At 40.8% G+C, this 15,259-nt stretch overlaps 1 protein-coding gene across 1 annotated transcript in view; it reads left to right on the plus strand.

Annotated features, from left to right (window-relative positions):
- Positions 1-5,441: 5,441 nt before the first annotated feature.
- DTWD2 (DTW domain containing 2) overlaps positions 5,442-15,259 on the plus strand; it is a 97,001-nt gene continuing 87,183 nt past the window's right edge. The window contains exon 1 of the mRNA XM_035568731.2: positions 5,442-5,628. Within this exon, the coding sequence (XP_035424624.1) occupies positions 5,474-5,628 (155 nt within the window). The 5' untranslated portion in view covers positions 5,442-5,473. The remainder of the gene's footprint in view (positions 5,629-15,259) is intronic.

A 15,259-nucleotide genomic window follows, 5' to 3' on the forward strand; every position in this document is an offset into this window, starting at 1 on the left:
CAGCAGCACACACCCAGTAAAGCAGTTTGTTTTTCCTGGCACGTGCGTTTCTAGTGCTGTTTTGCCTTTTTACCGACACCGGAGATCTGAACGATGCTAGCAGGGAGGGAGACGTGTTTCGGTCTGCAAGAAAGGGGTGCCTCACCCAGCTGCAGCCCGCCTGCCAGCATAAATTCGTCGGCATGGGCTGCTCCCAAATGATGGGCTTTTTCCTCTCCTCCTCGTTCCTTCTTCCTGCACACTTATGCCAGCACTAATACCTGGCTGGCCAAAGAGCAAACTGCACTGATCTGCCTGAAAATAAACCAGAGGGACAAACTTGCTGGGTGTCTATGTGGCCACATGTCCTCGTGTCACCACACGGGGAGATAGGGAGTGTGGTAAGAAAGGCAAGATAACCACTTTTGGCAGCAGCAACAATTTACAGACATCTTCAAATTATGTGTCACATTTAGAAATATGCTATGACTCTTAAAGTTTGCTAAATACGTGGAGGCTTGAACAATGTGCCTGTTCAAGCTTGATGGAAGATGACTGGAGGAAGCCAGCTGTCAGCATCATCTAAGACCTGCTCCACTGCCAGCACCCACCAGTCTCTGAGGTGGAACAAGCAGAGGAAGACTGGTTTTCCTCCACTTTTGTTTTACTGACAACTCAAGGTGTGCATGCTTGTTGAAAACTCTCACTAGGACGTGTAATTCACTGTTAAAAGTGATTGTCTTACTGGGCACAAATACTTGAAGAGCCCTTGTCACCTGCCCACCAAACACACAATGCTGAAGTCGATTGCCAACAGCCATGCAAGTGTTTGGGCATTTATTGAATTCCTTAGGAGTAACTATCATGCTGCATAATTTGCATCATTCTGTAGTAACAAATGCAAGCAAAATGCTCAAATGCTCTTTTTCAGAAATATCTGCTGGTGTAATTCTGCCTGTGCCAGAGACTTCAGACTCTTCCAGTCATTTGCAAGTGACGAATGATGCCTGCAGAACTCTGTTGTCACAGACCAGTCTTCAGGCTCGTAAGTGATTCTGTCTTTGAAATGAGACTAAACAATGTAAGCCACCATGGCTAAACCAGTTGATACTTAAAAAACAAAGCTGTAGTCTGTACTGGTATTTGTCTTGCCCCAGTGCTTTCCATCTTCTTGGAAGATAAATACTGTAATGTAAGTAGCTTTAAATAATTTAGTTAAAATTAGTTCCAATGAAGATTCCGTAAAAGAATGGAGTGCTGTAAGACTGACAGAAGAAATAGTGATACCCATAACATGCTTCAGTCTACACTGTTACCTTTGCAAAATGGGAGATAGTTATCCCTAAATGAAAGGGAGAAGGAGGAAAAACACTTCCTCATATTTACTGCATGTGGGAACATGCAAACCAACAGTGTTGTGGTGTAGTAGTTATCTTGTGAAGTCACACCCTTGTTATTCCATGGTAGCTCATTTGTGTAGTCATAACCTAAAATCAAGGTGTACATACAGGAGCTACTGTGAGGCAGCTGAGACGAAATAGTTATTTTGAGCTATTTCCTCGCATGGAAATAGTTCATAACAGCTTTTTCTTACAGAGTGTCTCCAGGCTGTAGAGAAAAAAAAAGTTTGAATGGATCAACATTGTTATTCTCCAAATCCTGTGATTCTGAGAGGGAAACAAACTTGTGGAAAGTCTCTCTCTCTCAGCAAACAATGCAGAAAAGAGGAGTTAAAAAACAACAGCCAGCTCTGCAGAAAAACTTTCATCAGACAAAATAAAGGAATAGTCACTGTTACAAAGCATTTTGGACATGGTTGCACAAATTTTAGCCCTTATGTTAACAAAAAAAAATGCAGATGAAAAATAAGGAACAAACAGGATGTTTCTGTTGCTGCTGCTGTTCCTTTGGTATGTAAAAGACATTTCCAACCACTTGGTAATGACTAAAATACCTGAAATGAATTCTGTGTTTTTCAAGTCACTTGCTGTCAGTTGTTACAAAGCAGTAAGTTATCACAAATGACAGACAAGTCCAAAGACTTTAAATAGAAAGTCTGAAGCTCACAAACTCAACAGATGGAGACACATGACACGTTCTACATCATTACATTGTTCTTTTTTCAGTACTGCATGGCTAAATCATTTTTACAGGTTTTTTTTTTTTTTTTTTTTTTTTGTATGTGTAATCCTTAGCTGCCCAGGCAAACAAACGGGATAGGATGGTTTACTCCCAGCTTTTGCATTGTAACTCAATTATACTACGGCACATCCCAGTATGGATATTGTCAGACTCAGCTTTTGCTCTTGAGCCTCACAGCATCTCTGCATGTGGAAAAATACAATGCCTCCAGTAGAACTTGTCACAAAATCCTTGTTGGGAGGTCGGAGTTGTGTTATACTGACCAGCTGGCTTGTCCCATTAAACCCTTCTTTTTGCTTCAAAAAGGCCTGCATTAAGCAGTGGGCTGGCAAATCTGGTCAGCATGTGCTTGAGTCAAACAGAAATAAAGCTCGTTCCCAGAACTCACCAGTTCCTCGTTCTGAGTAGTTCAGATGCTCCCAAACCTGTCTGGCATGTACCAATTGTCATCCCCTGAGGTGTTTACCAACATAGCTCATGCACCCCCTTACCTAATATACTGGCTTCTATATGTCCATGTAGGCTTCTGTTCACAAATGTTCCCATCTTAGAAGGTGCTTTGCAAATGTCATTTTTCTTTATAAAAAACACCTGCCTTCTGTTGTGAGAAGCTGTGATAGAAAAAAATGAAAACAAACAAAAAAAAACCACCTTTCTCACTGCAGCATGAATGTTTGTGTGAGTATCTCCTAGCCCACATTTTCCAACCATGTTTCCACTTGTGACTGCGCTTCCAGTGCTACTGCCTCTGAATTTGGTTCACTGTCCTCTGTGCCGCTCAGTTCCCCAGGCTTGCTGGCAGTGTGCTGAGACAGCAGCTTAGCCAGTCGTGGCTTCCAAGCTCTGCCTCCACGTTTGCACCCTACACTTGGTGCTGACGGTGGTGCCCCTGCTGGGAGCCTGTTCAGGCAGTTCATCCTGCTTAGCTGCTGGCTTTTGGAGCAACCCTGTGAATGTATAGCTACGTATGGGGGTGGGCGGGAAAGAAAAAGAAGCCTGAATTCAACATTTGTGAGCCACCATGAAAGCATATTCTGTGCGAGGCTGTAGCTTTTGCAAAAGCAGGTCATAAGCTCAGCAGAATTTCATATGCCTTGTGTTGGTACTTGAAAACACGAGTTGAGACAGGGAGTAGAAATGTGGTGCTTTGCACTGAACTGGCTAAAGCTGCTGGGGAACACCTGCCATTTGAGTGTGCTGGTTTGAAAACTGCTGCCCTGGAAAAGTGGCTTCTTCACATCTCCTGGAAACAAATGTATGTTAAATTGAACTTATCCAGAGGACTTTTCTGGGTACCCTACTGGTAACAGCAAGAAGTGTAACTTGTTCTTACTTGGTATGGGCAAATCCTAGAATAAATGTGAACTGATTTACATAATAATGCAGAAGAGATTGGACACGTAGAGGAATGGTACTTTCCATAAAATATAATGGACTTTCCATAATCCGGTGAGTCTATAGATAGTCACCAAACGTGATCACTCACAGTCCCAAAAAAGGGAACAGTGCAGTACATGAAGGAGTATTACGTGCAGATAAGAAGCTCCCAGTCATGCTGTCAACTGAGTTGGTGAATTTACAGATTGCAAACATAGATCCCAAGAGATGCTGTGAGTTCCTCAGGTCTCCAATAGGAGGGGGGAGGTGTTAATTTGGATTGGGGTATGCACAGCAAATACTCAAGGTAGTTATGCATTGAAGTTGTAGTATGGACATACCTTCCATATTAGTCTGCAAAAAAATGATTATCAGGAAGTCATAAAAAATATTTACCTTTTTGCCTCTATCTTTAATATTGAGACATTTCTCTTAAACTTTAGACTCTTTGGCTTAGAAATTGTGCTTCTGCATTGCTTTGTTTTAAATAACTATTTGGTGTCAGATTTGTAGTTTGCTGGCCTGTTATTAGTGAAGTTACTGGTCTGTTAATTTCTGGTACAATGTGTAAATAACAAATATTAACTCTGTTCCACAGAAAGCTAGGGTTGGGCTGGTTTTAAATTCCTTTTGTGTTTGTTTGTAGTCCAGAACAGCAGTGTTCTCATAACAGGAACCTGCTAAATTCAGACATACGTTTTAGGCATGGGTAGTTTATCCCAGCTTGGTCTTGTACCAACATTTTGCTTTGCCTTAAACTACCCACTTTGCTTTTCAGATGTATATATACAAGAAACACTATATTTGTCTGCTTAGCCTGTGGCTTATCTCTGCTACATTCGCCCATTCCCTCATCAATAAAATCACCCCATCTACCTTTATTATTACATTTATTTTATGCATCTGTCAGTATATTAATTTTCTTCTGTGTGTGTATCAGACTAGAGTGGTTTACAATGGTTTGTTTTTAAGCTTATGACTGAGGCTGATTATCCTTACAAGATTTGCTCTTTGTGGACTCCCATGGGACGCTGTGTGCATGCTCCTACCAGTAGCACTGCATGGGAAACTCTTTTTGGCAATTGGAAGGGTGAAGATGACCCTGGGCTAACTTAACAATACTCTTTCTCCTGTCCACTACAGTGGCATTACTTCTAATAATTAAGTCAAAATAAATCCTTTGCAGTTTATACCAATGTGTCTTGTGACAACACTGTCCTTCAGTTAAGGGAAAACTGAACCCTTTTTACCCGTTGGCCTCCAAGCCCATATTAGGTAGCATATAATATTTGCAGTAAGTAGCTTTGTAATTTTAAATTTGCAAAGCAGATTATTGAATTTACACTAATTTTACAGCCAGCTTCAGAAACCCAATTCTTTTGACTAAAATGCATTCTAGTAGGAAGAAATTGAATACATGTGTATTGTAAGCAACAAACTACAAAAATAAACAAATAAATAAATGGAAAACATCTTGTGTGTGTACCTAGTACCAGCAAGTCTAAACTATACCAAATGGCTCTGAAGATTTTAAATATGTAGAAATGTTTTATATGCACAACAGAAAATATGACAACTGGACAACTCAGTTGATACTTTCAGGAGAGGATGTTCTGTATGCAGACTCATTAACTACCGTACACCAGTTGTTTTCTGAGGTCAACTGCAACAACTTTGGTGACAAATTTTTTACTTTATAACTGCTCCGGCAGCCCCAAGCCTTGGCTCGGTTGGGCTGGATGACCGCAGGGCTCTTCTCCAACCTGCTCGTCTCTGAAACCCAAAACACGCCGCATCGGGGCGATGCCGATGCGGTCGCCCCGCACCTCACGCCTCACGAACCCCACCTCACCGCGCCCGCCATAAGGCTTCTGCGGCGGGGGAGAGGCGGGGCAAATGGCGGGCGGCGCCTCTCCCTGACCGCCAGCGCCCCCCAGCGGCGGTAGCGGGCACCGGCCCCCCCTCTACGCCCGGCATGGAGCGATGCGGCGGCACCAGCGCTCCTGGCCCGTCCCCGTCCCGGTCCCCGTCGCCGTCGCCGTCCCCGCCCGAGGACCGCGAATGCTGCGCGGGGCTGTGGGAGCTGCCGGTGGAGCGCTGCGAGAGGCGGCCGGAGTGTGGCCGCTGCAGGTGAGGCGCGGCGAGGAGCCGGCGGCAACAGAAGGGGAGCGCGAGATGGCGGCGGCCGCTGCGGGCCGGGCCTGCCTCCGCCGGGCCGGGGCGGGCTGGGGCGGGGCGGGGCGGGGCACGGCACAGCGCAGGCGGCCTCAACGGCCGGCCCCCGCCCCGCCCCGCCCCGCCGCTCGGAGGCTGCGCTGAGAGCCTGGGAGGTGCCTGCTGAAGGGGCTTGGTGAGCCTTGTTGCTGCTCCGAAGTTGTGGTCCCTGCGTTGGGAAACGGCTTCCCCGCTGCTGGCAGTGAGGGCAGCAGGCATTTGTGTGGGGTTTCTGCGGATTTAGGGACGCTGGGTGAGAGCTGCTGTGGTGTTTTCATAGAATCATTAGTGTTGGAAAAGACCTTCGAGATCATCTGGTCCAACCATCCTCTTACCACCAATGTCACCCACTAAACCATGTCCCTAAGCACCACGTCCAGCCTCTTCTTGAACACCCCAAGGGACGGTGACTCCACCACCTCCCTGGGCAACCCGTTTCAGTGCCTGACCACTCTTTCTGAGAAGAAATGCAGTCCCCCATTGTTTTCACCCACAGCGTAAATCTGGCTGTTCCAGCCCAAAGCCTCTCCTCGCACACTGTGCGCTTGGGGAACCTTGTCCAGGTTGCCCAGGCCTCACCGAGGTCAGGGTGGGCAGGGGACTCTGGTGTCCTCTATGCGACATGCAGAGAGCAGCCAGGCTTTGGGTACTGTGCCACATGCAGCTTGAAGGCAAGAAACTACTAACACCTAACAGTTTTTAGGTAATTCTAAAATCCGTTCACACTCTGGGATGTGGAGGGGTTAATACAGCTTGGTGGGAACTCAGGTTTTTCAAGCTGTCAGTGACTTCTGATTTACAGAAATACAATGTAACCAGGCTAGATGTATATATATCCTTCTCATGTAGTGACTGGGCAATACCTCAGTGGCTCCTGAAGGAAAAAATCTGTGCAAAACCACTAAATAAAATATTTTCTATTACCTGTATTTATTTGATGCGTTTCTGTTGATTGGCAAAACAAATAGAGAGGCATCTAATTTTATGAAGTGTAGGTGTAGTCACTGTAAAGTAAAGCTCTTCAAAACTTAAGAATTCAGGAGATCATTTTTGGTGAGGTTCCTGTAAATAGGTCTTGTAAATGTTCCTTAAATGAAAGTTGATGAGGTTTACCAGCAGATCTGCTATGTAAACATTCTGATGTTATGTCTAATTTTGACTTCATTGCAAATGTATGTATAGTGTCAGTCATAACATTTGTAAGTGTAAAGTTAGCTGTTTAAAAAAAACAAACAAACATGGGTAAAAGTTGACGGCCAAGGTAAAAACTGGACAGATGAATGACTTTCCTTTTGCTACTCTCATTTTCTTCAACAATTTTAGCTCAGGGGGCTTCTTGAGCCAGATTTGGCTTTGTGATTAATATGCTCCAGTAGATTGTTTTCCTGATGTGCATGAATGTAAATGTAAAGTTCTTGTATCCACAACGTCTTGTTGGCAAAAAGACACCTCAGGCCTACAAAACCCAAATTGGAAGAATTATCCGTTTTTGTTTATTTTGATTCTGGCTTTTACCTTCTTTTGCACGCAACATTCAAGGTGTGAGGGAGCTGTAGATTTGCACCTTGGGTAATGTGTTTCTGTTTATTCTTGTGAGGACCCTTCCTCATGCTGTGACAGCATAGTTTCCTGGTAACCTTTTGGTAAGGGACTTTGTTAAATGCCTTTTGGAAGATCCAGGTTGGTTTTTAAGAACTAGAACACCCTCATCTACATGTTTGTTGACCGTTTCTGAGGTCCTCAGTAGTTTTGAAAAGCAGGATTTCCTTTTGCAAAAGACATGCTAAGTCTTCCCACGTAAATCACAGAATTTTGTGAGTGTCCACTAACTGTATTTTAATTATAGTTTCCGCTTATGTGAAGTTTTATCTGTGGTAGATTTTTAAGTTTTCTCACATTTGCTATTTCTAGTCCTGAGGGGTCAAGGAACTGTGAAATGAGAGTTAACCTACTGTCATTCAGCCATTTAACCTTGAGTTCTTCTGTAATGCCTGTCCTGGTTTCAGATAGGACAGAGTTAATTTTCCTCCTAGTAGCTGGCAGGGTGCTATGTTTTGGATTAGGATGAGAAGAGCGCTGATAACATGCTGATGTTTTAATTGTTGTAGAGCAGTGCTTACACCAAGCCAAGGACTTTTCAGCTTCTCGCTCTGTCCTGCTAGCGAGCAGGCTGGGGATGCAGCAGGAGCTGGGAGGGGACAGACCCAGGACAGCTGACCCAAACTGGCCAAAGGGGTATTCCATACCATCTGACGTCATGCTGAACAATATATAGGGGTGGCTAGCCAGGGTGGGGGGCCGGCTGCTCGGGGATAGGCTGGGCATCGGTCAACGGGTGGTGAGCAATTGCATTGTGCATCACTTATTTCGTACACATTATTACTATTAATACTATTATTATTATTATTTTTCCTGTCTTAATAAACTGTCTTTATCTCAACTCACAGGCTTCACTTTCCCGTTTCTCTCCCCCATCCCAGAGAGGGAGGGGGGAGGGTGAGCGAACGGCTGTGTGGTGTTTAGCTGCCAGCCGGGCTAAACCACAACAGGGTGCTGCTGATTGTTGTTTATTTTGTCAGTGTGTTTCACAACCTCTGCTGTGTTTTCTTCAGTTTTGGACAGGCTCTCTGATGAGTCACATACAAAAATGGTTTTCAGAATAGGAATCTTGCTTTTTTTTTTCCTTAGTAAAACATGATGGAAAGTATTTACTCGGCCTGTCATCACCATGTAGTGTTAAAATACTGGCTTTCTGAAGAGCACTAAATGAGATCTACTTGTTGCAAAGAACACTGAAAGAAATGCAGGGACAGAGAAAGAAGGGAGGATAAAGAGACCATAGATCCATGTGCTTTTTAAGAAACAAAGAAAGTGATGAATGTAACAATTAAAAAAAGTTTTGATGGATATTGTGATGACAGACTGCACTGTGCAATCAGTCTCTTTGTGAAGTGTTTTCTCTCCATCATCTACCGCAGGAACAGTTTAACTAAAGTATGGTTTTCATTGATCATAGCATTCTGAGGCACAACTTGGAGTAAAAGTGAACACTTAGGTGACTTAGGGTATGTCATGGGAAGATGTATTGTGAAACATGATTTTTACCCTGAATATTATCATGAATGATAGTTGGGGGCAGGTATCTCTAAAAGAATTCCTAAATTTTCTGAAAAAGTAGATTTAAAGTAGATTTTCCCCATAAAGCACCTTAGTGGATGTGATTTAAGAGTATTTGTACTCAATACTTGTAGTGGTGATAGTCTGAGTTCAGTACAAATGCACAGAAGAATGGGTTTTCTTAAGCATGATTTGGTGATCCCTCATGGGGACTGACTTTTTGATATGGCAAGACAATTGACTTACAGCTTCCTAGCAAGTACTGAGTCAGTAAAGATGTGAAAAGGAGATGTAGGATGGAATAAGGTAGGTAAATTTTCATTTTAGATAAAATGAATGACTTGAAAATGTTGAAGGAGTAGAATGTTTGTAAGTATTATGCTTTAGAGAGCTTTTTCTTTTGGTTGCAGAGAAAATGGTGGCATTAGTGATAGGTTATGATGGTGAATTTAAATGAAATATTGTAAAGAAATTTTACGTTTTGAAAGTTTTTTTTTGTGTGTGTATGTGTTTATGTATGTGCAAGTGTGTGGAATTGCTTGTTTACAAAGAAGAGATTGTGGGAAATGATCCTACTCTTTGATGGTGTTAGAGATTGCATATTGCTGGTGCAAAAGAAGTATGTGCAGCATACTTTATGCTGGTCTATTCTTGAGGCTACAACTTGATAAATATTCTGTTTGCCTGCCAAAACCAAAAGGTGAGTGGTGATTAACTTTGAATCACTGATGGCTATTTGGTCAGTTTTTAAGGCTTCCTTGGCAGATGTAAGTGTTGACTTTACTATCAGGAGTTGAATCCCTACCCCTGTATATTTTAAATGGAAAATAAGCTCAGTGTAGCATCCAAGTTTCTGTTAGTATGTGAAACAAAATAGGCAAGCCCCACAATAGCATCCATACACAATTTGGTGCAACATGACGTGGTGTGACAGTCTTGGAGCCACATAATGTTTTGAAAGTGTGTACTTGTGGGTCAAAGCTCGTTCTTTTTCTGGATGCCTGTTGTGCTTTTAGGCGAAAAGCCATTTGGTAGTACAAGAGTTATAAATGTACAGTGATTTGCTGTTACACATCTTAACTGTGCATGTGCTGAGTTCTGCTGTAGCAGGAGAGCTTCAGGAGGAGTGTTTTCAGGAAAAGTTGAAAGACTTGTAACTGTGAGAATCATTTATGATATATGTTTGGGCATTGCTTGGTCTCAGTTTGTGGCCAGTCAGAAATCTCTACTGGAAACTCCTGTATGTTTGCAAGACTTTTTTGTTGTAAAATTAGGATAACAACCGGTGGTGTTTTCTCAGGTTCTACTATGATACAAGCTGTGATACAGTATTTGTATTTCCAGTTTAAAAAAAAAAAAAAAAGAGAGAGAACTTTAATCCTTTAATCCCATTGCTCCCTTTGCCTATACCTAAAATATTACATATACTTACAATTGGTGTTCCATGTGGCTATGTGTTAATCTGTTAAGGTCAATAGATGGATAATGACGTGTGATGGAACAGTCTGACTTCATACTTTGAGAAAAATATAATGTTCTTACATAAGTATCCAATACTTACTAACAATCCTATTGAGTCCTACAAATACTGAGTGAGAAAAAGTAATGTGATCTTTCTTCAACACAAGTAAATATGTGCAGCTGCTTTACAGCACATCGGTAAGGTATTTAAGTGTAAACATGAATTTTAATGTTTAATTAACAATATCAGAGAAAGCGAAATAAGCATGCATTGATTCTTTTAGCGATGCCTTGTGCATAAATTGCTTCTTAGCCTCTGATTTCTTTGATGTTCTTAAAATATGAGCTGTAGGCATTTATTTTCACTGCTCTAAGCATATTGCAATTTTTTACTTCCTGAAAGTACTGGCTGCTTATCACTATTTAAATAAACTGTTTATGCAACTAAACCTATATATTTTCCTATGGTTCATGACTTGTAAGAAGTGACTGACTATTTTGCAATGTAAGATATTTATAAAAAGCTTCATGCATTTCCTGTTATATTTGCTTTGAGAAAAGAAAATATGCATGGTGACAGGCATAACTTGAATGGATTTTACTATGCCAGGTTCTTAAGAAGTGCATTGAGGGTATTTTATTTTATTTTATTTTATTTTATTTTATTTTATTTTATTTTATTTTTTTAAACAACTATTAGCACTTTCAAAAACTCCTAAATCCGAACAGTATGTATTTATGCTGTGATTATACATATCCTTTTTGCCCTACCTTTTTGCCCTGTTCTCTTAGGATCCTGAACTCTGCCATCTCATGGTCACTACAGCCATGGCTACCTCTAGCTTTCACACCCCTGAGCAGTTCTGTCTTGTTTGTACTCACCGGGTTCAGCACAGCAACTTCCCCTGTGGGCTTCTCAATCACTTGAGCTGGGAAGTTGTCATCAACCCACTCAGGTCTGTATTGCTTGAGCCTGGCTGTAGTCCTCCTGGCAGATAGCAGGATGGCTGGAAATGGCCACGAGGACCAAGACCTGTGAACATAAGGCTTCTTCTAGTTGTCTGAAGAAGGCTTCATCTCCTTCCTGATCAGGAGATCCAGAGCACTACAATACTGCAATAAATATTGTTAATAAATTAATTATAAAACGCACCAATGCAATTTTAATACAATTATAAATAATACTTATTTATAAAATTATTTATACAGAAAGTTATTAATAACAAGTTTTAAATAATAAAATTTAATTCTGAAATGAAGCAAAAAGCCTGTAGAGATAGTCCTTTTTAAACATGAAACTGACCTCCTAGCTTTCCTTATTCACAGTCATAGGTTACATTAAGATGATGCCACATACCAGAGTTTACGTCGCAGTGTCTCAGAAATGTCTGCAGTGTCAGCATTTGATGAGTAAGGTATTTTGGTAGATAGTATTCAGCGTTTTGCTGATATGTGTAACAAAGCATGTGTGAGGAGTGATCATGTTGAAAAAATTAAATCTTAAGTCTGCGTTTGGACGTGTGTGGAAGATTTGCTCACTTTTCCAATGGGGAGGAGGGCAGTGACCAGCAGGAAGACATGGTGGTGAAGGTGTTTTGTCCTTATTAAAACAGCTGTCTTTGCGGCTGCTAATAGCAAACAGGCTGAATTGTTTCGTGTGTTGCATTATAACTGAAGGAATCCACAATTATTAAATCCTCATGGAGTTTTGCCTCTATAACTTAACTTTATTTCTTGTAACTTTTTCCATGATTCTGTGCTCTTCACCCAGAGGGTGGTCGGGCACTGGGACAGGCTCCCCAGGGCAGTGGTCACGGCACTAAGACTGACGGAGTTCAAGAAGTGTTTGGACAGCGCTCTCAGACACATGGTCTGATGGTCTGATTTTTGGGTGGTCCTCTGTGGAGCCAAGAGTTGGACTCAATGATTCCTGTGGGTCCTTTCCAGCTTGGGATGTTCTGTGATTACTTTACAGAAAACAGTGCATTTGCAATTCTGTTGTACATTTGTGTCAGTCTAGTATCTGCATGCATGACTTTTTAAACTGTAGCCCAAATGTGGGCACAGCATTCCCCGAAGTGGTGAATTAGTAACACCTTTGTAAACTAGTTTCAACACAGATAAGCATGATTAAATAGTTATAGAAAATATAGTCTTGCCACCCATAAGTTGTATTTCTTCAAAAAATAATTAGAAGTGTTGGCAAAGATATCTCACTACTGTGAAAGTAAAATATTTCTTTTTTTTTTTTTTTATTCTTATAATTTAGTTGTTTTTCTGTATATAAATCACTTCAAATATGTATGTAATTTAATACAGAGAGGTAGGGATGTAAATGTATTTCAGTTTCCATCAGCTTAAGTAACTCAGAATAAGAGATCTTGGTGTAAATTGTGCCTGACCCTGATCTGGCTCTTTGATGACCCTGTAGCTGACATGAGTGGCATGAGGAAGCGCTCTGTTGCCATGACAGCTTTCTTTTTGATACCTGATTTATGTATTCATATCCAGACCTGAGCCAGCTCCCACCAGCCCCCAGACTTTGAGTTCATTGCGCTGTACTGGCCAGCTGAGAATCAACAAGTTATTGTTGTCTTTTGCTTAACATTTGTGCATTTAAGCAAAAACATTCCTTAAAGGTTTTATAGCCTAATGCAGGGTTATTAAACAATAAACACTTATTTTTACAACTGGAAAAAAAATGCAAAAACTTTTTATTTTTTGGCCTTGCAGTGATTTCAGCTTTAAGTGGTTATGTAGATTTTCCTGTCATTGGAGCAATAGAGATATTTAGGCAGTAATATGTCAGCTCTTCTGAAGAGGCTAAGAAATTTTAGTGGAGTTGCGGGTGTGGAAAGCAAGCATGCACAAGCCTGAAAGTCCCTGCCAGTTAAGAATTACCTTTATTTTTCTTATATGAATATGTCTCAAGTTTTTAATCTTTTTTAGTAGGAAACTCCCAAATAAAGGAATTTTAAACAATGTTAGGAGGGACTTCTGAAATTACTTACTAAGAAATAAAGTACATGTAGAATTTACCAACTACAGGTAAAGTTGAAACTTGACTGAAATTGATGCATACACCAAGATATATGTAATTTGCATCACATTTTAGGAAGAGATGCTACAGGTAAGTGGGAAGAATGACCAAGCATTAGTATAGTTCCCAAGTTCAATGCCTGTGATTTGTTTTAATCTGCCACACTTTTATTAATGTTGCTTTGAAATGACTGTAGTTTGCATATTAAATTCTGTGGCTTGTATTGGTTTGAAATATAAAATATCAAACTAAGCCTTGTTCGGTGGGTTTCAGTTTATTTTTATTCTGCAATTAGTAGTTACTGTATCTATAATAATTTATCATGCTGCTGTTTCCTTGTCCTGAATTAACAGTAATGACTGGTGCCAGTGCTGTTGATGAATTGAAAATTTCACTGACTTGAATGCTACTTCTTGCTGCTCGGCTAAACTTCGAAGGCATTTATTCATTTCCTATTATATTCGGAACAGACTAATGAATACTGACCTTTTTAGGCCACTTATTTTGTGCTTGGCCAACTTAGTAGGCATACGTTTTGATCTGCTGGAATTAAAAAAAAAAAAAAGCCAATGTCATGCTGGTCACATCCTTTTGACTATGGATAATTAAGTGCTAGTAGAAGCACAACCAGAGACAAGAACTGCAGCAGAGAATAATCTTGTTAATTAAAGCAACTGTAGTGCCTTTGATCTGCTGCTTTTCTGTAATTACATCAAGTGTAACTTTGCCTTGGGGATGGTAGTTTATTGTAAGAGAAGCCAAAGATGTTTCAACAGTGATCAAACCTCCTCAGTTTAATCATATGGGATACTAAAAATACAAATGGTACCTTTACAAGAATTGCTATTGATTTTTATAAACATAACACAAAGCAAAAAACTAAAAACCAGTATGTATTTTTTCCTGTTTACAGTGTGATGGTAGATGAGAGCTCAAGACTGTTATCTCTATATCCAAAGGCTTGGTTTAGGTGCAGCCAATTCTTTAATTTTTCTTGCATTTTATGAGGGAGAATTTGGCAGAATTCTGTATATCCAGAATTTCTTTCTTTTTTTTTTTCCTGCCTTCCCTGAGAATGAATTGTCAAGATCATCTGACTTCTTCCACCTGTAGTTTTTTGGCATGCCTTTCATTTGTGTATTTTTCTTGTCTTCTGTTTCAGTTACGGAAAGTGGTTGTTGCTGTCATCTCTCCTCCCAGCGGCTGTATTTCATTCCATCATCTGGTCCCTGTTCCAGATTTACCCCTTTTAATGCTCATGTTTGTTACTTCTTCATTTTTTAAAGTCAAATGCTGTCTGCACTGGATTTGGTTTTCCCTTGTCTCTTTCATAGCTTTAACTGGATCATAGTTTTGTTCCGTGAGCTCTGCTGAAATGTTTTTTGTCAAATTCTGTAATATTTTTTGCTTGGAACAAATAATCAACCCTTAGATTCCTGGATGTCAGCCTGGTGCTCAACTGTGTTGTGACTGGAAGCACAGCTTTCCTTTGCCTTCTAAAACATTGTCCTCAACTATTTTTACCTCTGTCTTCCTATGTACCATTTCCGAGTTACACCAATTAGGCCTATCATTTCTGTTAAGTTTCTATAAATTCTTTTCCTCAGTTCATAAAGCTATTAAGCTTCTATGTCAATATTAAGGACCTTCAAACTCTCTGTAACAGATGGTTTGGGTTCACTTGTCTTCTCATGAGTGTCCAGCTGCTTCAGCTTAGTCACATAAAGGAGGATGTGTCCTTGCTGCACTTAGTTTTTGTCTTGCTTGGCCGTATGTAAAGGAAACAGATAAAGAGTGTCCTGGGAGTTTCTTACTATGGCTCTTCTGGCACATCAGTAGTAGACTGTAGATAATTTATGCTGTAAACGTGAATGGTATTTTTTCTTACCTAATAAGTAGTCAAATACTTATCGTCCCGGATCTTTATTT

Source organism: Cygnus atratus, chromosome Z (genome assembly GCF_013377495.2).
Source record: "Cygnus atratus isolate AKBS03 ecotype Queensland, Australia chromosome Z, CAtr_DNAZoo_HiC_assembly, whole genome shotgun sequence".
NCBI lineage: Eukaryota > Metazoa > Chordata > Aves > Anseriformes > Anatidae > Cygnus > Cygnus atratus.